Here is a 25,935-nt window from a genome sequence, read left to right on the forward strand (position 1 = left end):
TGCGAAAACTAGCGGCTCGTTCGGCCGAATCCGGGGATTTACCTTGGATGCTGGAGGGATTCTTGGTATGACACTGAACGGCTGATGAAACGTTTGACGCTGTGCGGTGAATCAGATGTGATTGAATCAGGCGGAGTAGGTAACTGACAAGTGAAGGAGTTTGTGATATCTGCAGAATCTTTGCTCGTACTGCACCCGACGACCTTGCCATATTGCTGGGATGTTTGATCTCTTGCAGTGCAGTGGGGTAGGTAACAGTGAGGCACGTAGTTAGTGGGTAGGGGGCATGGCACAAGGCAGGGGAGTTGTATAGTGTATAGTGTATACCGCTTCCCGGGCTGGCTGAGACCGGTCGATGGAAGGTGCCGTGACCGGTGCGTGCGTGACTTGTGCCTGGCGTGTCGGGGCGGGCCACCGTCTGCCAGTTCGCCCGCGGCCGCCCTCCGCCAGCTGTCTGCTGCCCTCCGGGCTCCGTCCGTCATCAACAGATTCCTTGAGCCGCCCTCCACCCTGACTCTCGACAGCTGCTCTAGCCCCCAGCCGTTAGATGCCCGTCGCCAGCTGCCTACCTGCACCACCTTCAACCCGCTTCCTCTTTTCCCTTGTCAGCTGCCCCCTCCCCCTCTCCAGCTGCCTTTCCGCCCACCAGCTGTCTGCGACCGCCGCCCGCCGCCCTTTGACGTTTTGTATGCGACAATGGACCTCCATTGTAGGATGGAGGGTGCAGCATTCACGAGCTGTGGCGTGGCCGGCACGTACACATGCAACTCATGCACATGTATGTGGATGTGAGGTGTCAGCTGCTAGGGGTTCCCCGGCCGGCGGGAACTCCCCTGGTGCTGGGAACTCCAGACTGGAAAATCATAAGTCTGGTCTGAACTGTATGATCGGTCTGCTCTGGACACAGTGGACAGTGCATTTAGTCTGACTAGAGTTCGATACGGATATTCCTTCAGTCTAGTCGGAGGAGAACTGAGTGATGGAAAGAACGCATCCATTCCGTATTCTCAGTTCAGAGGGGCGCGAGCCATCCTCAAAACCTTGTCTTTCCAAAATGCTCCCGGGAGGGCTGGACCCAATCGCCCAGCATATCGCCACCGTCCTTCCCGGTAATCCTGGGCTGGTGGTCCGAGGCATTAGTGAAGTAATCTTGGTCCGAGGTGCTGGCCGGCTGCCAGCCGACCGTCGACGGCGATGGCAGCGACGGTGGCACGAGCCAGGGGCGGGGCACTCCGACACTGACCTTACCACGTTGGCAATTCGGCCGATTGACTGATCTGGCGGCAGATAAGTCGGCGTGCTAGGACCGAAACGGGACGAATTCCCAGACATTGGCTTGTAGAATTGCGATGAGCTGATGAGCTGTAATGCTGATGTCGCGGTGACGGGGTGTGGCTCGTTAGTTTGATCCCAGTTTATATTTTCAACGGTGATGCGAGCGCTTTGCATTTGATGAGGGGGGCACGCCGCCCTCGGCTTACTAATTGGCAGACACATACATAACCGGCTCCTATAACCAGCATCTTAATCAGCATCCTAACCAGCTAACCAGCACCCTATACGACAGCAGGGAACCATTCGGCACCCTGCACCAATCCGTCTGAACTTGAAGTCTCCCTGCTGGACCTAGCTGATCACTCGGATCTCTCCCTGCTGGACCTGGCTGATCACTCGGATCTCTCCCTGCTGGACCTGGCTGATCACTCGGGGCTCTCTCCGTGCTGGACCTGGCTGATCACTCGGAGCTCTCCCTCGGCCAGTATCAGCTGATGGCGCGGCTCTGCCGCCGAGTGTCGCACTGTCTCGGTACACTTGTGTCGGCCGGTGTGTGCCGGGGCCTATCTACCGGGGTAGGTGGGGTGACGCCCCAGCTGTGGGCCCGCCCGGCCGGCTGTGAGCCGACCCCCGCCGCTGATCGGGGGCTCAGGTGTGCCCCGGCACAGAGTGACTCATCGCTCGACTGACTGTCGCGATGGGATGGGACAGCCGCCTTCGAGAGGCAGCCGACGCCCAGAAGGCCGCTGCCCTAGGTGGGGAGCGGGTATCAAAAATATCGGCTCAGTCATGAGTTCATGACTATTATTGGCTCTAGCTCAGGCTCGGATTGCTATATTTGCGCGCGGTGACAGGCAAACTATCGAGTGACGAGTCCGTTTAGGTTGGGACAGGTGAGCAGGCATCGGAGGGGCATGAGGGTGGGGGCGGAGCATTTGCCACCCTGTGCCGGCGGCTCTCTGCAGTATCCCTCTCCTGCCAGCGCGGCGCTGGGCAACGCTATTCTTGGCTGGCAGCAGGCGCGATCGACTTTTGTGAACGGCTGTCGGCGCTGTTGGACCGGCGAGCACGGCACAGCCTCGGGTCACGACCCAAATAAACACCTCGCCCGCTGCAAGCCATTTCCGGCGATAACACGGCCGGGTTACGACGTGGAATATTATCCCAGTGTCGGCAGCTGCAGCTCGACGGCATGGGTTGTTAAGAGCGAGCCTCATATTGCTCAACATTGCAGATGAACAGTATAGGTTATAGGCATCTGTTTGATGTAACTGCAGACTACCGGTCCTAGTCTGTAACGAACTTAAAAGCTGTGTTGGCGGCTTACAGCTGTGACCTTTTCCACTATCCCGTGTCAGGGCTGTCGGACGGGTCGGTGGCGACTTGCGATGTCGATATGGTCGTCCGGTGACCCACCAAAGCGTCTCACGCCCCGCCCCCGCACGCGACCCGCCGCTGACGTCACTAGCACCACCCAATGACGTCATAGGTCCACCACTGCGTCGGCGGCCGTGCTTCTGTTGTGTGTGCACACTGCACAGTGTTAATGTGCACGATGTTATGTTTGCACGGTGTAGACACGCCCCCGATCAGCTTACGGTGGTCGCCGTGGTTATAGACTCGTGGCGGCGCTGTAGAATCGTCGACATCGACGCCGTGTCGGTAGCGACGGGCGGCTCGATGACGTATCGTTCGCTGTTTGTTGTGCCCATTACGGGCGGACCATGAGCGCTGGGTGACGCCGTCGCGGAGGAGCGGGCCAGGCCGGGGGAGGGGCGGGGAGGGGCGGCGCCACGCGCTCCCTGCGTGCGGGCCGAGCGATCGATGACATCGTTTGTATGCCTGATGATGCCCGGCAGGAGGGTGGACGTAGGCCGTAGGAATAACTCTCGCTTACGGTCCGCCGGGTGGGTGGGTAGGTAAAACTGGGCTGCTTTGTGCGCCGGTGGTGGCATTGACAGTGACACGGGGTCGCGCAGGGTCATGACCCGGCGGCCCGGTTGGCACGGTGACGGCGCCGCCGTTTTCGGCAGACCGTGGTGAGCGCGATCGGCGCCCACACCCGATCAATGGCGACGCGCTGAGGTGTGGGCCGATGGCGGTGGCCGCTGGTCTAACGAACCCCGCGCCGGGCACGCACCTGCTGGCCCTTCGTGGCTGGGCTGGCCGAACTATTAACTAAACTGATAGTGACCATGACGACTACATAGACGCTTTCCCTGGCGCCAAATTGAAGGCTCTGAGATCCTTCTCACAGCACTCAATAAAGCGTTTGCTTCTTTATCCTCCTGTGTTTAGCGTCGTTAGTAAATGCGTGTAATTGCAGCGCCTATCCTCCTCCCCACCTCGCACTCACGTAGCCAATGCCGCTGTCCGGCCTCTGGTCGTTGTTACGATGCCGTTGCTGGCGCCGGTCGGTGGTCAGGAAGCCGGTGTCCTCTCCCATATCACGTCCACTGACAGTTTCCGAGAGTCCCAGACTTCGGTCACGCCCGGAACGGCCGAGGAGCGGCGCCGCTGGTGTCTCAGTGGGGTCAAGTTTAGATGAGTTCAGCGTCTCGACTCCGCCGACCGGCCGCCGTTGCCTGTGATCGGCTTATCTCGGTCGGTCCGAGGGCCGTTACCATTCCATGAGCGGTGATCAGGTGTGCCCCTGCGGTCGGCGCCGCTCCCGGTCTGATGGAGCGGCCTGCTTCCTATCACTGTCCTGTCGCCTGTCACACGGCGCACCTCGGCGGCTGATCGGGTCCCCAGGGTGACGCCGGCAGCGGCGACACATCAGAAACGACGCCGGTGTATCTGAGACAACGCCGGCGTATCACAGCACACATGGGACAGAAGCGGAGCGAGACAGTGGTGGCGTATCGGCGGACATTAGATAAACCGTCGGCATATCAGAGACTGTCATACTAGGAAGCTGCACGAGTGCGACTGTCTGGAGGATGTCCGTTACATGAAACCGAATCGCTGCTGCAACCGAGACCGGAAGGGCTGACTGTGCTGACTGACAAATGTGCTGGCTGGCAGACGCGATGTTGGAGCGGATACTTCAGGATGGTCCCAGGCCTGACTCTGAGTGTAGTCGTCGGTCAGAATGCTGGTACCCGGTCCGTGAACGATCTACGACAGCCTCAGGCAGCTTCAGACAGCCGGAATTCATCTGTGAAGCCTGTAGTCCTTGTCTGTAGTCCTTGTAGTCCTTGGCGTCCTTGTCTCTCTCTGCCCAGACCCCGTGCACCTCCATTTCTTCTTTCGATGTCTGCTGTGTCCAGGGCAGTCGCCCCCGCTGTCGGAGGGCGGACGGCCGACCGGATGTCGGCTGCAACTCGGCTGACGCCAGCTCCGATGTCCCGGTTTGTCAGCGATGACGTGTGTGGTGATCCGAGACGGTCCAGCGTGGCCTGTCGTCTTCAGTCGTCTCTGCTCTGCCCTCTGTCTCTTGTCGTCTGTCGTCTATCGTCTATAGCCTAACGTTTTCTTCTGTCGTCTGGTCTCCGCTTTCTATATCAGCTTCTGCCCACCTTCTATCAAATATCGCCTTTCGTCCTGGTCTCCCTTCTCTAGTCTCTCGACTGGCTGAGACGGTGACCGGTGTCTACATACACTGACGTTTGGCAGGGGCTCACAGACCGGGCCGGAGCGGGGTAGGGGCGCCGCCAGACCGGACATATCTTCACCGTCGAACACCGGCTGTCTGAGACTAGATGGCTGACGGGCTTCTTTGAGACTGGGTGTGTCGGCCGTATGGCGCAACGTGCGAAGTCCGGAGATGGAGACGGAGTGCAACTGGGGAGCCCGCCCTGTTCGCCGGGTAAACATTTCACAACTCGAAGGACTTAGCGCATGGTGGTCGCAGTGTCATACCATGCTCAGGGTGAACCCTGTCCGGGCAGCCGTGGGTGTGCCGGGCGGCCTCTGCGCCTGCTGTGCAGGACGGTCATCCCCGGGAGATGCGGCGCGGACCCCATGCCGGACCAGGCTTGGTGGTTAGGGTCTGCTGACGATTGATGCTAGAAACACGGTCGTCCGTCCCGTTGGGACCATGTCACAAGCGTGTGAATCACCAGAGGGTTACGGCTGGTGTATGCGTTCGTCATCACTTCGACTGGTAAGGGAGTCGGTCACTTTTCGGGAAGGGTTTTTCACCGGCATCCGACCATGTTAAATACAAGCAGGGCTTTCGAAATGATTGCATTCGTATTTTCCTCAGTGCAACATTTTAAATAGAAACCTGTGATGAACCTTACTTATATATTGCTCGGTATATGCTGATTTAATGATCATTTTGGAATGTAAATGCTTATTTATTAAATTTAATAATTAACTCTGTCCTGGTGATAAATGCCTATATATGTTAAGTAGGTGAACGATTCATAATGCAAGCTGGGGATCTATAATTAATTTTGTTAATGTGTGCCAGTAAACGGTACCAGGCAACGAATACACAAAACAGCGCCGGTCACATGTATGATGCGACGCGGCATTCATGCGCTGCCGTACTTTTGCTTATTTTTCACATGTTTGCCGAACAGACCCGGTTCCGGTAATGTCTGCCTTCAGTGGCTGTTAAGCTGCCCACACGATGTATGTAATGTATCTGTCAATGTTGACTTGTGTTTCCGTTTGTCTGCACACGGGCCCAGTTTCGGTCATGTGTGTCCTGTCCCTGTATCTGTGTATATTTGATGGCTGCACGCCCGCTGTAAATGCGGCTGTCGCTGCTGTCCAGCTGCTGATTGGTCGATACAATGTCGCTGATTCAGTAAGTCTGACAGCGTCTGTCCTCGGGCTCGGGTCTCGGCCTATTTTGGTCGGAGCGTGTCGATACATCCTGGCACTCTCGTCTGCAGCCTGTCTGGATTGTCGCCAGTGCTGTCTGAACGTCTGTCTGAATTACCTCGCACTCAGCGCTTACCCCGCTGTCCTGTCTTCAGTACTATCTGGTCGTCCGTGCGTCGTCTAGACGGACCTCACGGTCAACGCTTACCCCCTTTCCAATACTGTCTTGTCGGCTGGATGAGGGGAGCTCGCACTCAGCATAACACATGCTTACTGATTTTCCTGCTGTCTTGCCGCAGTGCAGAGTTTAGTCGTCCGTGTTCAGGATCTCGCGCTCACCATTTGTCACGCTGCTCTGTAGCCAGCGTAGATACTTCTCTAGCCTTGCGTTTACCATGTGCCTCCGGCTCTGTTTCAGACGGTACAAGTTTCATCGGAAGGACCACTTGTCGCCACGGGAGGAGCCCTGGCCAGGGGTGACCATCCTGAAGCCGCTCATTGGTGGTGACTCGCTGCTCGCCACAAACCTAGAGTCTTTCTTCACCATGAACTACCCTGTGGTGAGTGAATGGATCTTCTGTGGCGGCTTGTTTCATTGACCTGCAACCTGCTGTATTGATGACGTACCAACCAACTGTGCAAAGTGCCGCATCCATCACACTAAATGTATTGTGTGGTGCTGGTCTATGACCAGCCGGGTCTTGTTGAATTTACCAGCAGCCCATTCCATGTGTATTAGCGTGCATACTGCCGCTGCAAATGCATGGTAAGCACATGCAATGCAACTCGGTATGGATGGACCACAAACTGGCATTTTCCAGGAGACTGTTCGTGGTCGCGTTTTTAAAAGCAATCTGCCATTACTGTTCTAAAATTGTTCTTTTATGAACGTTGGGAACCCTACAGTAGCTCCGGGACTGCAAAACATTATTTACAGCTGCATGGTCTCTGACCCCTACGCGACCCTATTCATGGTCACGTGATCCAATTGTGGACCGCAGCCATCGGACACGTGGCCTGGCGCGTGCCGCCGGACGTGGTGACACGTGACCTGATCAGCAGTCTCATCAGGTCACGGAGGAGGCGTGACCCGGCGCGGTGATCTATAGAGATACGACGGGACGGCGTAGATATGTGCGTGTCTGAGACAGCCCGTTCTGCGGGGACCCCACGATATTACAGGATGAATGTCGGGCACAATGGGTGATTGTGACATGCGGCCAAGATTTTTGACTCACTAGAAGGATATTAGCATCAACCCAGGCACAGAGCCAAGCTGAGATTCCATGTTTCCACTGCTCTTGGTGTGGTTACTACGTTTTAGCTTGTTTCCATGACTCGTGTTGACGCTTTTGTGCCGTGGGTGTGTAATGTGTTTCGTGATGCCTCCCGTAAGTCGTGTTGTTGTGACTACCTATCTGAAGGAATCCTGCTTATGACTATGTGAGTCGTGGGTGATGTTTCCATGGTGTGATGTGGTGATTTCGTGGGTGTGGTCACTTAAAACTGCCAGCTGTCATATATGTAGAAGCCAACATCGATTCAGGACCATTCAGCGATGCATGTTTATGACTAGAATTTCTATGAACACGCCGGTGTCAATTTCGCTGCACTTTACCCGATCCTGGTTGGCAGGGGTGGCTCTGCCGCGGGATGACAGGGGTCATGGGGTCACGGGGTACGGGTCCATGACACGGCATCGGTAGATCGCGTGGGCGCAGTCACGGAGTCGGGTTTACGGTAAACTACTGAAGTGGTGACGTGATTCGCCGAGAAATAGTCGGACGTGCAGGGTCAACTGCGCTCTGTTCTCGGCCTGCCGTGACCTCTATGGGGCGTATGATCCTGCGGAAACCCGTGTGCCCCGAGGCCCGGGCCGTATAGAGGAATGGGCCCTGTTTCAGCACGCTACCAGACGCTGCCAAGTGTTAGCGTGTTGTGAAGCAGAGGCAGGGTGGAGTGTGATGATTTGCCAGTGAGCGATTAGGGCATAAGAATAAGCTTATTGGTCTCCCGCATGCTTATTCTGGGACTTTAGACGATGACATATATCTAAAATAAAAGTTCCCTTGCCTACCGAGGCTCGACGGACTAGTTTGGTCCCAGGTCCAGAATGGTTAACGTTTTACGGTCGATGCTTTACGTTCATGCCGGTGTCAAGCCTGTATGACTTGGTAGAACATTGCCATACACGATATTCTATCTTTACGCTTGCAAGTCGCATCCCTTGAACTATTGCTCTGTTTCTTGGTATAGCTACTACAGTAACAAAGTACACCTGCGTTTCGTCGTGTAGTAGGCATCGTCCAGTGATTTAATGTAACGATTCGTTTGATGCCGGTCGCTTAGGCTCGTTTACTGAGTAATAAGTCCGGCGTGTAGGTACATTTGTAGAGGCAAACTTCATTCAGTTGTGATAAGGTATAGCACGTTAAGTTCTGCAAAAACAGCCCGTGCCCTCCTATAGCGCACCAGATCGTCTCCATCGACGTTAGGGGGGGGGGGGGGAGTGTGGGCGGGGTGTGTCGAGGGGAGGGCTGTAGGTCATACCGGACGGACAGACTGGGGGGGGGGGGGCGGGGGTCCAGGAAGTAGGTCAAATCAATGCTTTATTACCGTTTTGTCGGTAACCAGGACTAGAGGAATCATATTCGGAGCGATGTCACCTTTTTAGGTGGCGATTAGATCGGCTGGTTTCTGCTCATTTTCTGCCGCAGCCATCAATCGATCTCCTCACTCGCTCAATAGCAGGGCCTATTTTAACATGTTAACTGGGGGGGGGCAAATGCCCCCGCACTCAACAGAATTGCCCCCCCCAGTCGTCGAGATGTGCCCACTATAAAAATGGACATAAAGGAACACGGTGACAAACATACAACTGTGACTTGTTTTGCAATGGATGTCAAATGAGTCAGTCTGCAAGTAATGACCACTGGTGGATCCAATGGTGGGTCATATGGGTTATGACCCCCGCCCCCTTTGGCCCGGGGACACCACAGGCCTGCCTGGGGCACCACCGGCCTGTCAGGGGCACCACAGACCTGTTGGGAGCACCATCGACCTAGGAAGAGCACCATAGGTCTGCCAGGGGCACCACAGACCTGCCAGAGGCCCCACCGGCCTCGCAGGGGCGCCACCTTGGGCCTGTCAGGGATACCACCACAGGCCCGCCAGGGGCACCACAGGCCTGCCAGAGGCACCACAGGCCTAGCAAGGGCACCACGGACCTGTCAGCGACACCACGGGCCTGTCGGGGGCACCTCAAGCTTGTCAGGGCCAAGGGACACCACAGGCCTGTCAGGGGAACCAGAGGCCTAGCAGGGACACCACATGCCTGGCAGGGGCACCACCGGCCTCGCAGGGACATCTTGGGCCTGTAAGTGGCACCACGTGCCTGTCGGGGACACTCCAGGCTTGTCAGGAGCACCACAGTCCTCTCAGGGCCCAGGGGCACCAGCGGCCTAGCAGAGGCACCACCGGCCTAGCAGGGACACCAACGGCCTCGCAAGGGCATCATGGGCCTGTCAAGGGCACCACGGGCCTGTCGTTGGAACTTCAGGCTTGTCAGGGGCACCCACAGTTCTTTCAGATGCACCGGCGGCCTAGCACCATGGCACCATGTTTGGCCGGGATTGCGATTCGGCGCATGTCGCCTCGCATTAGCCGCTCGTTTGCAGTCTTTTCGTGGTTTCAAACGTTCAAACATGGGATATGATGTTGCTCCCATGCATTAGGGTGGGTGTCAAGGTCACCGGAAGGTCAGGTCAGGTCATTTACCTTTGATGACCTCGGTTCACATTTTCGAGTTCTATAAGATTCTAGGCTAGTTTTTGGAGCTAAATTCGAATTTAGCAACCATTTGACCGTTTGCGAAGTAGTTTTGGTGCCTTCGTAACATGTTACGAGGCTGTCAGAGGCGGTTACCACCTACTACGAACACCCGGCAAAACCCTTACTGGTTGACCTGACCTGACCTGACCCGACCTGGCCTAAATGCATGAAGACATCATCTATAATCATAACTAACATGATATTCGTGATCATCACCCCGAAAAAAACATAGCAGCCACCCTTTACGATGCTCTAACAGGTCTCGATTTTCCCGACTTTTGGGTCATTGACCTGACCTGGAAGGTCAAGTGATGACGACCTAGGACCTTAACACTCGCCGGCACAGGCCATTTTGCGTCCTTCAAGGGGGGGTGGTGGGTACGACCCCCCTCGCGTTTGGCCCCTGATCGAGCTAGAGCTTCGCGGAAAAAACGAGCGTGCTGCCCGTCACGAGAGGAAGCCGATGATATCCAATTTTAATGTCCTAGGTCATCGGGTGACCTTCCAGGTCAGGTCAATGACCCGAAAATCGGGAAAATCGGGACCTGTTAGAACGTCATAAAGTGTAACTGCTATGGGGTTTTTCGGGGTGCTGATCCGAATGATATCATGTGAGTTTTGATCACAGATGATGTCTTCATGCATTTAGTCCAGGTCGGGTCAGGTCAGGTCAGGTCAACCAGTAGGGGTCCTGCCGGGTATTCCTAGTAGGTGTCAACCGCCTCTGACAGCTTCGTAACATGTTATAAAGGCACTAAAACTAGGCTTCGTAAATGTTCATCGGGTTGCTAAATTCGAATTCAGCTCCAAAAACTGGCCTAGAAACATGTAAAACTCGAAAAAGTGAACCGAGGTCATCAAAGGTCGCTGACCTGACTTGACCTTCAGGTGACCTTGACATCCACCCTAATGCATGGGAGCAACATCAAATCACATGTTTGAACGTTTGAAAGCACGAAAAGCTTGCAAAAGCGCGGCTAATGCGAGTCGACATACGCCGAATCGTGATTCCGGCCAAACATGGTCTCGGAAAGTAGGTCACAGGTCAAAGGTCATTTGGGTCAGGGTCATGAAATTTTCAGGGTAGGTGTAAAATTGATAAATGCGAGGGTACTGAAAGTTTCGTTGCAATCGGCAGCTTTTTACGCGAGTTATTCGCGAAAAAACCTTAGGGGGGTTGCATCAACCCCCCCCTGTGTCGGCGAGGGTCGGCGAGGGTTAAAATTGGGTATCATCGGCTTCCTTTCATCACGGGCAACACGGTCGTTTTTTCCACGAAGCTCTAGCTCGAGCAGGGTCGAAACGGCAAGGGGGAAGGTCCAACGGACCCCTCCCCCCATATACGTTCGCAGCTGGAAAATACCAATACGGGCGAGGGTTGATGGATTATTAGAGACAATTTTCCAGGCTGCCCCCCCCCCCAGTCAAATTCCCTTAAAATAGGCTCTGCTCAATAGCCAGCGTATAGCGGACTGTGTCAAACGGCACCCCACCCTCCCCGGTCGAAAGGTCTGACCCAATTAGCCCTCTCGGGGGCGGTACCCTCGGCCGCCTCACTAATGTCCATTGTCCAATGTCAATATCCGAACAGCGCACTAACCCGCCAGCTGGCCATTGGTCTTGTGTTACCATGGCGACCAAAATAGTGACGTCACGTCAACTTGTCTGTATAATTAGTCGGGGTAATTTGGTACTTTCTGTGAATGCCAGTCACTATGGGATTAGTTTGTTTTCTTGTCTTTTTTTTTGTAGCGAATTCTACAAAAAAGGTCATCTTGGCGTTTTAACATGCAGGTCACCAGTTATATTACCTAAAGGCCAGTTAAAATTAAGGTCCAAGGAACAAAAATAATACAAATATAATCAATTGTATTCTTATAAAACGCCTTTTTTCAGAGTTACCAAGTCATACGAAACTAGGTAGAGTGTTTTGGACGGACTATATATCTGTAAGGTTCGCCTGGCTTGTGTATCAAAGTTGAACGTAAGTTCCCTGAAGCTATTAGCTGGTTGGAACTTTGAAATAATTGCTTCTGCTCCTGCAAACTTCTGTCCCACTTCATTTTTTTTTTGTGACCAAGTTATTTATAACTTGCTAGATAGACATTCCACTTTTGTTTTTGTGCCTTTGCTACATTATTCTTTCTCGCTCAAAGTTATCAAAGGTATTAGGGTATTAGCTGAAGCTGTTGGCAGTTTCTGCTGCAGTCCGGCGGTGTCGACAGTTTTTGCCACTTCCCGCGACATTACGGGCATTAGCGCGGCTCGCAGCGACCCGGTTTGTGTGTGACAGGCCCGCCGGAAGCGCGTGTATGCCGCCGACAGCCCGAGAGTGTGTGCGTGTATTGAGCCGTCAGTGATTGGGCTCCAGTGCGCTGAGAGTCTGTAGAGGGACTGGGCACAGTCGCCGGGTGCGCTGAGAGTCTGTAGAGGGACTGGACATAGCCGCTGGTGTGCTGCCGCGCCCCGCATGTTGTGGCAAATGACTGCTGCTGGGACCGATAAACACTAACAGTCGGCCTGTGATGTCGGTGTGTTTGGCGCTGGGAGGATCCTCAGCTCGCCAGCTCTGGGAGGATCCTCAGCTCGCCAGCTCTTCGACGAGCAGTTCTTTAGTCCCTCCTGCCCAGCTCCTCAGTCCCTCCTGCCTAGCTTCTCAGTCCCTCTGTCCAGCCCCTCAGATAATCGGGGCGCCTCGCAGTCCACACAGCCCCCACAGCCCCGTCGCCGCAGCTCCCAGCTCCTCAGATCTCCGCAGCTCAGCTCGTCTGCCCTCAGCCCCGTCGCCGCAGCTCCCAGCTCCTCAGCTCTCCGCTGCCCAGCTCCTCAGCCCTCAGTTCCCGCAGCCCCGTCGCCGCGGCTCTCAGCCCCGCAGCTCAGCTCCTCTGCCCTCAGCTCCCGCAGCCCCGTCGCCGATCCCCGGGCGCGAGCTGCGGGCCGTTATCTCGTTAGGCCGTCGCTCCGGTCCTATTTGCCGGCCGTATGAATGGTGGCGCTCCATCGCGGCAGTCTGGGCCGGCCGCTGACAAATTGGCTCCGTAATCCGGCAATTTGGCCCCGGCAACCGTCCTGCCCCGCCCCCGTGTCCCCGCGGAACTCTGCGGCTGATACAGAACGGTACGGCTGCGTGGCGGTCGGGATTTTATAGCTGAAGTGCGGTAGAGCGGCTGGACGACAGATAAATCTTACGCCAAATGAATTTTTGATGGGATATGATTCCGGAACTAAAAGACATCTGAAATGACCTCGGGACTGTTCGATATACTCGGACGTCTGATTTCGAGAGTCGCATCATTGCATTTGGTATAGAAGCTGTGCATCCGCATGCCTGCCGAGTGCCGATGTCTCCTAAAACATGTCCGGGATTTTACCACCGCCGTCCGCTGTCCCCTAAAAGCGATGTCTGCAGAAGAGGCGCCGCCATGTCCGGCGTCTCCAGCCCTGTGACAAATGGCGTTTGAGCGGTTCTCCCGGCTGTGATTTGTCGCCGGACACCAGTCAGCCGTGAAATGGCCGCGCTGCACCGCCGGCCACCGTGAGCTGCGGACGGAGATTGGGCGTAAAACGCGAGAAGTCGCTTCCGTCATTTGTGCTGATGTGCTCCGTTAGTGTGATGGGCTGTTTTTAATGTTTTAGTGTGCTCTGTCGGGGTTCTGATGTATTCCGTTCTGGAATTGTGGTGGGATGTTTCGTTATTGCCCCAGTGTGCTACGCTCTTCTGTTTGTGTTCTCGTGGTGTGCGCTGTAATATGAACAAATGTAGATGAGTTATAATGTGTGCCGTTTATATAGAGCAGGATCTCGGGTAGTTATACATCTGACATTTCAGTACATGCAACCCTCATTTCCTCTCACAGGCCGCCCGTTTGCTCAACATTGTTCATATGTCAACGTTGTTGTATCCTATTGGGTGATACTCGCAATGTATGCCATCGATGCTGATGTTTGGCCCTGTGTTGTTCCCATTGATGCTTTAGTGTCACCCGCAATCGTTGTTTTTATGGTGTTATGGGTGTTATGCATCCTAACTAACACGTTTTCACTCCTTGCATTTCAGTATGAAATCATGTTCTGCATACAAAACGCCAACGACCCTGTTATACCACTAGTCAACGAGTTAGTCGCCAAATATCCCACCATAGATACGAAGGTCTTCATAGGTGAGTAGAAACCAACGTTCTCCGTCTGTATACTGGTCTACTGGCTCAGTTTCCAACCGGCCTCGCCGTGACGGTTTGAGAGCACGTGCTTCCGCTGAGCACTATTTTGGTCCCCATTGACGGCTCCCTGTTATTCTCAGCTCGCACTGATATAGACCACTTGGTCCGCTGCGCCGGTGCGGTCTAAATTCTGGGCGTCGGCGAGCTAAATTTTCGGCGCCCACTCGGGCGGCAGAAGTGTCCCGCAGAAGCGCCCTCGACCGTTTGGATCAGAGCGGCCGGTCCGTCGCCTTCGCCGCCGCGGGGCCAGGCCAAAGAAGGGTTGAAGGCCTGTCCTGGGGGAGTGAAGTCCGATCTGAACACGGCGCAGCCGAAGGCGCGGCTAGAGTGGAAGCAGGAGGTTGAGGTGCAACTTTAGGGTTGCGATTAAGTGGCTCGGAAGGCACTGACTTCACAAATATTCTCAGCTGAGTAAGCCTTATCCCGTGTATCGACAAAGAGAGACAATACGTTTAAGGAGGCTGTTGTGTTTAAATGTATCTAAGGCAAAGATAGTTGATGCCGATCCCAATATAACTATTCGGTTGGAGAGCTCTGTTTTAATCTTCGCCTTTATTTATTGTTTTCTGGAAGAAGCTGAAGGCTACATGCCTAAACTTTCTCGTCATTTGTTTGTCTGCGAAGTTGTGATAGCTATCTCGAATAATTATGCTAGAAGTTTCCATGCATTTCACAGAAGTTTTGTCTTGACATTGCTGCAGATCGAATGCATCGGGACATTTCGGGACGACTGGGGACCTTCCACCAGCTGCATAGAGATTTGACGAGGCGTTTCGGTCATCGCTGTAGTCTCAGGTCTGACGTTGCTGTCCGACCGAGCCAGTCTCCGGCGGAGCTCAAAGCACGCACAATATTGAACACACCGTCCGGCGAGCCGTCTGTTCTGTCAACGGCACGCGCCACCGGGCCGGGAACGTGCCCAGAACCGGTTTGTTTCTCTCTCAGTGTTGTCGTGTTTCTCGTCAATGTTTCGCCGCCGGCGGGGAGAGGTCGCGGACGGAGCAGAACCCTACAAAGAGAGGGAGAGCGGGCGATGGGGAGAGACCTGCAGCCTAGCTCGGCCGCCCACAGGAGCGGAGTCGGTTCTGACTCGTGACTGGAGAGTGGAGATCGTTTTCAGACTGCAGCTGTCCAGTCCCGTCCGTTCTATATTGATTCAGTTGGTTAGGCGGACAGGGGCGATTATAGGCTTCGGCGTCTGACCTCACAAGCTGCCGTCTGCCTCGTCCGGTGGAGGGTCTGAGGTTGACCGGTCAAAATCAGAAGCGAAGTCATCAGACGACGGGCGTGTCCTTCGATCTCCTAAGTCCTACCGGTCATAGGCAGTTCGAGCCGCCTCCAGTCAATACGTGACCGCTCATGGGAGTCGCGCGGGGCCCGGATTAGTCGCCGTCTGACGAGTAATTGACTCATAGTGCTTTATCCGTACTCACGTGAGTCGTCCGTTGCCGGTCTGGCGCCCACGGTCTACAGGAGAGACCCATACGGCAGCGGAGGCCACCGTTTGGGAGGCCCGCGGATACAGGCTTATATGGACCGAACGCGGCAGCACGGCGCCGCGGCCCGGCTTGCGTGGCCGCGCTTATATAAGTTGCACGGGCATTGTCTGCCATGAGCGGGCACTGCCGCGGCCCCTTGTCTGTGTAATCCGGTCTGGAATCGATGATGTGGAACCGGCATGATTTAGTTGTCTGGAAAGCATGGCTGCTGCGCCGGTCATCGTGTGCCCGGCCAGCAACCGAGCTTGCAACATTCAACATCTCCCCTCCCCCCACTCACTCTCCTCCCGATCTCTCTCCCAATCTCTCTTCTCTCTCTCTCTCTCTCTCTCTCTCTCTCTCTCTCTCTCTCTCTCTCTCTCTCTCTCTCTCTCTCTCTCTCTCTCTCTCTCTCTCTCTCTCGAACCAGATCAGATACTCGCCATGAACGCAAATCACCGCCGGGGCCGGCTACCCGTTTACCTTGAGATCCAGTCTGGGAAGGGATGGCTATGTTCCGGTGGATGGCGCTGTCCCCCCTCAGACTCTCTCTTTTAGTATTTATCTTGGTGCTGGTCGGGGGCCGTGTTCGCCAAGCCTCCCCTGGCCACTGTGGCTCCGTCGTAACGGTGTCATTCGGTAGGCCTGGTATAACCCCGAACGGCCGGCGTGGTTCGGAGGAATGTGTCCTTCCCCACCGAGCTGTCAGAGCTCAGGCTGGCGGCTGGCCGGCCGGCCGAGCGGAGCTGGCATCGGGCCAGCGCCGACACCTGAGAGGCTCGGCCAATGTCAGCGGGAGGGGTGCGGGGAGACGCCGAATTCCACCGGCGACCGCGGCCGCCACCGCCGGCCACGGGACGTGTCACCGCTTTCCGTTTCGGAGGAATTTGATTAGCATCGCCGGCTTTCTCCTTCTCCGGAACTCAGTGGCGTGGAAAGCGGCTCGGCTGTGTCGCTTTTTGTTTTCTATCGTTGGTAATTTACGGAGGATACTGAGCTTTACAAGCGACCCTCAATTTGTAACGTGGATTTATCTTCTGAAATGGCGTTGCTTTCCGGCGTGTGTGGTGTTTTGCTTTCCGAACATTGGATGCCTTCCATCAATTCGGTTTTCCGTGCGACTGTTTCTCTGAGAACGGATGAATAAATGTATGAATGGAATGACTTGAGGACGAGACTCGTCCGTTCCATGGCTGGTCGGCCGTGGACGACATCTGCATATTGATCGGTAGTTCCACGCGTCGTCGGCCGTCTGTGACACATGGCGTGTTTAATGGCGACCGGTCACTGACACCGACGAGGATCCGTCGGGGCTGGGGCACTCCCTAGCTCTGCGAAACTTATTCTTTCTCAAAAGAATGTTGTTAATATTATTCTAAAAATGTTAGATTCTTTCTTCTTTGTGTCCGCTACACAGGTCACAGATTGTCCTGCCAGCGCGCGCACACTGCAGTCACTGTTTGTCTCGGCGCTCGACAGGGCCGTCATCAAATGGTCCTCAGCGCAAAGCACCGTCCGCATCCGGCTCAGTCATAGTTCTGTCTGGTCCAGTCTATGAATCGTGTTTATTATTTAGCATCGCCTGCAACTTCCTGCGTATTAGGTATGATACGCGGCTGCTAAGCTATCATGTCTTATGTGCTTGTCAGACTTCTTGACATTCTTAGAGCTTCTTGACAAACTAATACGCCATTTTCCGCCCTCTTGAATATCGGCAACTAATATTGTTCGGTGTTGCATTATTCATAGAATGATCCATCACGTGAGGGGACGTATGAGGGAGGGGGCCGCTGCCTGCGTGACGATGTCGGAGCCAGTCAGCAGCTGCTCCCTCCCTCTGCTCCTGACCCGCGGCCTTGGCAGGGTTCCGGGCAGCGACCGGCGGTATTTCGACTGCCGCCGATCTCCGTAGTGACGGTCGTCGGCGCTGTCGTGGCCCGTTAGAAGGCGCGGCGTCACCCCGCGAGAGTGGATGGTGTTCTGTCACCGACCAGCAGCTAGCTGCTCATGGACGTTAGTTCTCCGTGCTGGCGAGCGGTTACGCCACTGGGTTTGGTTCGCTATGTGGGCGGAGCCTGACTGACGGATCGGATCTTTGGGACCGGACGGCGCCGGGGCTCCCATCCTCCGCGGCGCCCGCAGGAGCCGTCTTCTCCTCTCCTCTTCCAGCTCTCCCCGGCGGAGTTGTGACGTCACTATCCGGACCGCGGGGGCGGCGGGGGTGGGTGGGGGCGGCGCCCCTCTGGCCGGAAGACCGCTCGTCCGTCACCGCGGGCCTCGCGCCGGCAGTGCCATCGACCCGGCGTCATCCGGCCGCCATCGCCGCCACTGTTCTCTGGAGACATGTGAGGCCCTGACGGCGCCGGCCCGGCCGCTGCGCCCTGATTTAGTCGGCCATGACCGCTGATATAGCGCAGTCCTCACTCAGGACCGGGCCGTTATATGGACTGGAGCGAGCGGGCGGGCGCGATTCAACTGCCGCGGTCCGAAATTCGGGACGGGTTTCATATTGGCGACTTGGGCAGACTGGTTTTTGATTCACCTTTTTTGGATCGATTCAATCATTGATTCATTTGATTTTTGTTTGATTCAATCACCGTTTGATTCCTTCAAAAAATTTGGTGAATCGATTCCTTTTGATTCAGAGAATCAAAAAACAATAAAAGGAGTGATTCACGTTTGATTCAGCCAATTTTTTTTGAATGATTTTTTTTTGATTCAATTAAAAAATAAAATGTACAAAATATCAGGGATAGTATTGTATTTGTTGTGTTCTTTTTGTTGTCATGTAATGGCAGTAGTGTTAATATTTGTTGATAATTATCAATAAATATTAACACTAACACATATTCATTAACACATATTCATTATAATGAACTATGTTCGTTCACTTCAATTTTTTTAAGTTCATGAATCATTAATTTTTTTTGATTCAATCAACCCTGATTCCCAATGCGTTTGATTCAATCATGGCTTGTGAATCAAACAATCCTGACGGTGAATCAAACCTTTTTGATTCAACAAATTTTGTTTGATTCAATCCAATCGATTCAATCACAGATGAATCAAACACCAGTCTGGACTTGGGACGGGCATTGGGGCGCGAGTTGTGAATGCCGCTGTCGGAGAATGTCAGAGGACGGCGGTGAAAACTGCTGGAGCTATTCTCTGAATAGGCTACCGCAGGAGAGATCAGAGAAATCTCCGTGGGTACGCGTTTGCACGGTCCTGTTTAGACCCACTGCTGACGCTCCACCTGTCCCGTCAAATAGCCACGACGCATTGTTTCGAATGCATTTGTTCATCGCACGCCTTGCTATTTAAATGACGATGCCCACTCGTGTATAATATGATTCTTCATCCTAAACACTGCATACCGACTGCGCTTAAGCAGATGAGTTTTGATATAAAGCCTTTGCTGAATACATAATACTGAAAGTAAGCTCCCTTGGTCTGCCTGAATCTCCGTATCACGCTCCAGTCGCGGCTTAGCCTACATTCATGAACGGGTATGGCCGGTAGGTTCGCCCTTGAATTGGGCCCGCTGTGCCCTTGGTGTGGGCTCTGAGGAGGCGGTGTACGGTGAAAGGCGTCGTGGCGTCCGGCCCGGCTTCTTCCCGGAAAGCCTTGGCGGCGCCATGGGTCAGGAGCTCTGTCACGTGCTCCGGAGTACGGGCTGGAGGGGCACGGGCCGTGCATCCGTGTCTGTGAGTGACCCGTGCCCCTGGAAGACGGGGCACGGAACATGGGCCGGTGCCCATGTCGAAGGCTGCTCGACAATTTTCTTTTGCCGGATCGCGATGCCATGTGGCCGGTTGTAGAAAAACAATTCGTTCGTGATGAACATAAACCGATCCTGCTGATCAGTTTACGGGAGTGACCACAAATTCCTAATTGGGGTGGGATGGAATTCACCTGTTCGGGTGACGTTAGTAGACAGAATGGGTGAACGGTTCCGGGACATCAAGGCTACTTTACATGTAACTAAATGGCTAATCGATTAAATACGCTCGGCATAGAACGTCTAGGGGAGAACTTTATTTCTGGTATGTGTAGGTATTTTATACCGGCGTGCCATTTGTTTCACGAGCTCAATGCGGAACAAAATTGGTCTGGTGTGCATAGCAACATTTATGTTGCAATGACGGAATGGCATTATGTTGACTTACGGCGCCATAACCATAAATGAATAGTGCTGGTCTAACTGCCTTATGGGTAATGTTGTGCCATTTTTCATTTAGGGGCACCCCTGCACGCATTTCGCCTGTCGTCTACATGCCTTCCAATACCCTCAGCCTCCTGAAACGGAGCTCCACAGTGGAGCGGCGTCGCGCGGCGGGCGTGGCGTTTTATGAGGCGCCGTTCGGTCGCCGATGGCCGCGACGCCGGCGCCGGACGGCCGGCGGGCGGGCTGCGCTCTATTCCTGGCCGCACGGCCATGGGTCATTGCCGATGGCGGGCCGATTGTTGGCCGACGCTACACAGACGACCGACGCTGTGCAGACGACCGACACTGTGCACTGTGCAGCCAGCCAGAGCTATATGCTATACAGACGGCCGACACTATACAGACGGCCGGTGCTATACAGACGGCCAAAGCTATATGCTATACAGACGGCCGACACTCGTGTATAGTATATACGTCTGTAGACTGTATATACTATACAGACGACCGATGCTATACAGACGGCCGGTGCTATACAGACGACCGATGCTTTACAGACGGCCGGTGCTATACAGACGACTGACACTATACAGACGGCCGACACTATACAGACGGTCGACACCATACAGACGGCCGGTACTATATAGACGGCCGATGCTATACAGACGGCTGGTGCTATACAGACGACCGACACTACACAGACGACCGACACTATACAGACGAGCGACACTATATAGACGGCCGGTGCTATACAGACGGCCGGTGCTATACAGACGACTGACACTATACAGACGACCGACACTATACAGACGACCGACACTTTACAGACGACCGACACTATACAGACGACCGACACTATACAGACGACCGACACTATACAGACGACCGACACTACACAGACGAGCGACACTATACAGACGACCGGCACTGTGCAGACGGCCGACACTATACAATATACAGACGGCCGGTGCTATACAGACGGCCGACACTATACAGACGACCGACACTATACAGACGACCGACACTACACAGACGAGCGACACTATACAGACGACTGACACTATACAGACGGCCGACGCTACACTGACGACCGGCACTGTGCAGTGTGCAGACGGCCGTTGCTATACAGACGGCCGACACTACACAGACGGCCGTTGCTATACAGACGGCCGACACTACACAGGCAGCCGACATATAGGTACATATACAGACGGTCGGTGCTCCTCTAGAGACCCCGGGTGCACTATAGTATACATGGCTTCAGCGCCGTCTATATCGCTCCGATGTACTCCGAGATCGCAATAGCTATAGTCATACCTCAGACTGATCCAATGCCTGCCATCTGGTGCCAAAAACAAACCTTTGGTTGCAAAATTTGCCGCCAGGGGCCTTTTTGACTTCGCTATGTCGGGGCGACGGACGCGTTCAGGTGAGGCTCCGACATGTTTTCTTTTTTTCTTATTATCATGCCATGTTATCATCATTTTTGACATGTTGCTAGTTATGAGAAAGGTGCTGTGCAAATATGTGAATAGTTATTTTTGCTTTAGCGTTCGTAATTTTGACGAAGTGTGTTATCGTACTTGATTGTATACTATAGTATACATCCGGACTTCAGACTTCATTTCATGCCACCCGATGATGCAAGTGCCCTATATCTTACATTCCACTCTCTTGAAAAAAAAACTTTATTGTATCGTGACTGTAAGACACATATTAAGATAATTGTCATACCTAAACCACAAAATTAAATCCTACTTATTGAATGTGTATACTATGGTATCCATCAGGATTCGCTCGTTTCTTGATTTGTGTACTATAGTATACACTTAGGCTTACATTACAACAGGACATGTGCACTCAAGTATACATTCAGGATGTGAAGCGTAAACATAGTTGTGGTTCCCACGGACACATCTCAATAATTATTGCGCTAAAACATGGCACAACGTTAGGGACCGGTTAGTATGGTGTTGCACACAAGTCAGTCGGGGTACCATTTCACACTCATGCACGTAAACGACTCACCTTTGCGCTCTCTCGTTCATCGCCCTAACGGCGTTTTACTGGTATTTGACGGTAAAATACTGTTCTTGAATGGAGAATAAATGGTCAAACTACCATAAGGGATCGTGGCGTCACAGTCTGCATGCCATCACTGAAAAGTTAGGTCGGATTATAGAGCGAAGTTTGATAAACTGTGCTGCTTTATAGATGGCCTGTCGTCTGCCAGTATCAAGGCCATGCTCGAAGCACCTGATTCCGGATCCGACCTAGATGTCTCTGATTCAGGAGACGCCCAGTAAACATGCCGACGTCGGCCCGACGTCGGGCCGAGGCTCGGCCCGACGTCGGCCCAACGTCGGTTCAACCTCGGCCCGACATCGGCTGGACGTCGGATATGCCCAGCCGAAGTCCAGCCGGACGTCCAGCCGAAGTCCAGCCGACGTCGAGCCGACGTCGGGCCGAGATCGTTTGCCGAGGTTGACGAGACCGTTTGTCGTTGGACCGACGGGGCCGACGTCGGCATGTTTATTGGGACAACGCGCCAAAAATATCAACCGGCGGCGGGATTTGAGCCCCCCAGTCGCCGACGTCGGCATGTTTACTGGGACAACACGCCAAAAGCATCAGCCGGCGATGTGATTCGAATCCCGTGTCATTTGAACGTGAGGTTAGTGCGCTAACCACTAAACCACGCATCCAGATAGCGAATTTAGTTTGTTTTGTTGGGTTATATCCTTTCGGTCTGACAAGACCATTTCAGAGCCGAAAGGATGATAGGATGGAGACATTGGTCTTCTTGGCGAGCACCCTGGGTCCAGTTCATATAGAGTCCCTGGTCTCATTGCTGTTACGTGACACTTATTGGAAAAGGCAACCCCACAATGGATTCATATAGCCACTCTTACACACCTGCACCAACGTTTCCCAAAGTGTCCCTTTGATAAGTGGCACTTTGGCAAAGTGACACTTGCCGACTGGCCTTTCTATATGAACTGTGCCCGGCCCTGGTGAGTTGCCGGTGCTGAGCCTGACCAAAGGATAGGCCGGGCAGCCCCCAAGCACTCACCGCACCCGGCTACGGGCGAGCTCGGCTTACGGGCAATCCCAAATGGGTTAAAGTTTCCCGTCCAGTCCGGATCAGGGGGTTGCGGCGTGGAGGAAGATTTGAGTTTCCTGAGGATATTTTGAATACAGAAGCTCTTTATGAAAAATGAAACATGCATTTTATATTATTTTAACGGTCAAAACAGCGGCCGATGTCGGTCCGACTTCGCCCCAACGTCGGCTGGACCTCAGCAATTGATCTCGGTCCGACGTCGGCCCGACGTCGGCTGGACCTCGGCTGGACGTCGGTACATGCGGGCATATCCGACATCCAGCCGACGTCGTGCCGACGTCGGCATGCCGATGCCGAGATGCCGACGTCACCCCGACGTCGGGCCGACGTCGGCATGTTTACTGGGCGAGTACATCCCTCGAGTCGATCCTGCTCCTGGGTCCGACAGTGAGAGTGACCTCGAGTTAGGTGATCAAGATGTCACCCCCAATGCTCCTGAGTATGTTTACAACAACAAGTATGTTTTTTCCATGCAGATATCACCTCAAAAGGTTTACAACACATCAGCCCATTCATCACATTGCTAGACATTGTCCATGCGACGCTTAAAAAGCATATTTATCACTTTTAATATTAAAAACCAAGTGCAAAAAAATAAGTTCTGAAACCGAATGTATACTATAGTATACAGGTCACTGCGCATGCGCATTGGGGCATATGGCCAAAACGACTGGAAATTTATCAATCGCACCACTTAAGCAGACTATATTCCAAATTTCGTCTTTTTTCATCTGTAAACTTGCTCTCGGGTCTCTAGAGGGTATATACAGACGGCCGACACTATACAGACGGGCGACGGCAGACGATATATGTATAGGTACGCTATACAGACGGCCAACGCTTTACTGATTCTTTCTCACTGGTCACTAGATGAAGTTTTTCTTCGGTGTGAGAACTGTTTACTGTTCAGTCTTATATAGCTTGGTGGTCAATGACTATGCATCAGGGCCTCGTCTAAGGAATTTTCACTGGGGGGGCCAGAGACAACCTAGCCAAACCTAGGGTACCCTCAAATCCTGTTTTCTCACCGGATTTAGACCACTTATTTTTCATCACAGCCCTGACACCATGATTTTTTTTTTGAAAACTAAAAAGAAAATAGTGGACGATCCGACCCATGGTTTTATATTAGTTTGTAGCCTCCTCACCTTGCCCCATGAGACAGTAATAATCACACTTCTCGGTGTTGAGCGTTTGTGCGAGTGGCAGTGCCTCGTCTAAGGAATTTTCATGACGAGCCTCATGTCGATGGCCCGCACGCATATATTTTTTTTTTTTTGCGAACCACATCGGTTTCTGATGGGCCCCGCCCACTTCTGACTCTGAGCGCTCGGTACCGAACTCTGAGGGCTAATTCCAGCTTCTGGACCCACGTCGGCCTCTATGATAGCCCACACTGGTTTTATATGATTCATACCAGGCTTTAAAGATCAATCTGAGTAGAGACCGTATTTTCCCACGTAGAGCCCCCTCAGACCAGTGTAATGCCTGTGTATCAACTTGGAGACTGACTACTGAGGGCTTCTCAGGTGGATTCTCCATAATCGCCGTGGATCTCCGACACAACCTTAAAGGGACAGTATCATCGAAAAAAATATCCATGTATGGAGCTGATTTTTTTTTTACTAGCATTTCTTATTTTTCTGAATCAGAAAAACATAGTTTGAGGACCGAACTCGGTGAAAAATATTGCAACCACATTTCATTTTCATGATTCATTTTCATGAGCGAACCACCACTATACAAGCATGGCCGCCAGTTTGGAAGCATGCAAAATTACTACAGAACTGGCGCAGATAATACATTATTGACGCTACGCTTACGCGGTCGTTCTTCTGATTGAGTTGTCCTTAGGGAGAGGTAGCCTTAGGTATTGCCTATAAAAATATAACGTGACAATTGGAGGGAGTGACAATTGGACGTGACAATTGATAATGGGAGAAAATATCACGTGACAATCACGTGATAAACGTCATACATTGGAGGGAGATTGTGATTCAAGCTGGAGGAATTCCTTTGTTGAGCCGCTAGAATCCGAAGGAAACAGCGGAAATTGCCTACGACTATTTAATGAATTTAACGGTGATGAATAAGTGCGAAAAACGTTTTGGCTTTATAAAATTTGATGAAATGACCAGGGTAAAAGTTTTATTACTGGCGGTCAATTCAAAACGGCGCAAACATTTAAACAGTGAAGATAGTGAAGCACGATTCAAAGTGTGGTACACCTTTCGTACTTTGAGCGGCGATAGCGGGAAAACGGTGTGGAGCTTCGAGGATCGGTCTTCAGTTCCCGGACCAGAAAGGTGGGGCCTATGCAATGTCAAATTTCATCAAAATGGTGATACTGTCCCTTTAAGGTCGTCAGAGGCTATAGTGTGAGACAATCGGGGCCCCGTGTAGTAGTGCAATTTGAGGCCCGTTGGGACCCTAAGTGACTGGGATTTGCCCTCCGGGACTCCATTTTTGTTTTTCTTTTGTTGGGTTAGGCCCTTTCGGTCTGACGAGACCATTTCAGAGCCGAAAGGATGATAGGAATTAGTGGTGTCAATCGGAACTTGAATCTTCGGAATTCCGATTTTGTCCAATGTCCACTTCGGAATTCGGTTGGACAATGACAGCAGGCTTCGGACAACTTTGGACAATCGCTTGCTACACCTCAACATTTTTATAAAGTAATCTTGTTTAACATTGATTGGCTATTAGAAAGCTCAGCTTTCGATATAATTAACACCTTTGAGCTGGTAACGATACATTAAAAGCAAATTAAATACCGGTGTTGAGTGTAAACTACTGCGTAGATGTCGGACATATTTGGACAGATGGCTGGCTTGGACATTTTTGGACGGACTGTCGACGTAAGTATTAGACATTGGACGGACATTGGACATACGTTTTCTGAAATTGACACCACTTATAGGAATTAGGGGCAGACATTGGTCTGGGCAGGCACCCCAGTGAGTCACCCTGGGCTGAACCTGTCCAGTCGGACAGGCCGCCCAGCCCGATGGCACTCACTGCACCCGGCTGCGGGCTAGCTCCAGTGGAGCCGTTCCCGTGTGG

General features: G+C 53.1%; 1 protein-coding gene across 1 annotated transcript in view; it reads left to right on the plus strand.

The window, feature by feature from the left end:
* LOC122378598 (ceramide glucosyltransferase-B-like) overlaps positions 1-25,935 on the plus strand; it is a 68,442-nt gene that overhangs the window by 33,598 nt on the left and 8,909 nt on the right. Inside the window, exons 3-4 of the mRNA XM_043359835.1 lie at positions 6,473-6,614; positions 13,943-14,045. Coding sequence (XP_043215770.1) covers positions 6,473-6,614; positions 13,943-14,045 — 245 coding nt within the window. The remainder of the gene's footprint in view (positions 1-6,472; positions 6,615-13,942; positions 14,046-25,935) is intronic.

This window comes from Amphibalanus amphitrite, unplaced genomic scaffold, assembly GCF_019059575.1.
Source record: "Amphibalanus amphitrite isolate SeventyFive unplaced genomic scaffold, NRLGWU_Aamphi_draft 000062F_arrow, whole genome shotgun sequence".
NCBI classification, from domain to species: domain Eukaryota; kingdom Metazoa; phylum Arthropoda; class Thecostraca; order Balanomorpha; family Balanidae; genus Amphibalanus; species Amphibalanus amphitrite.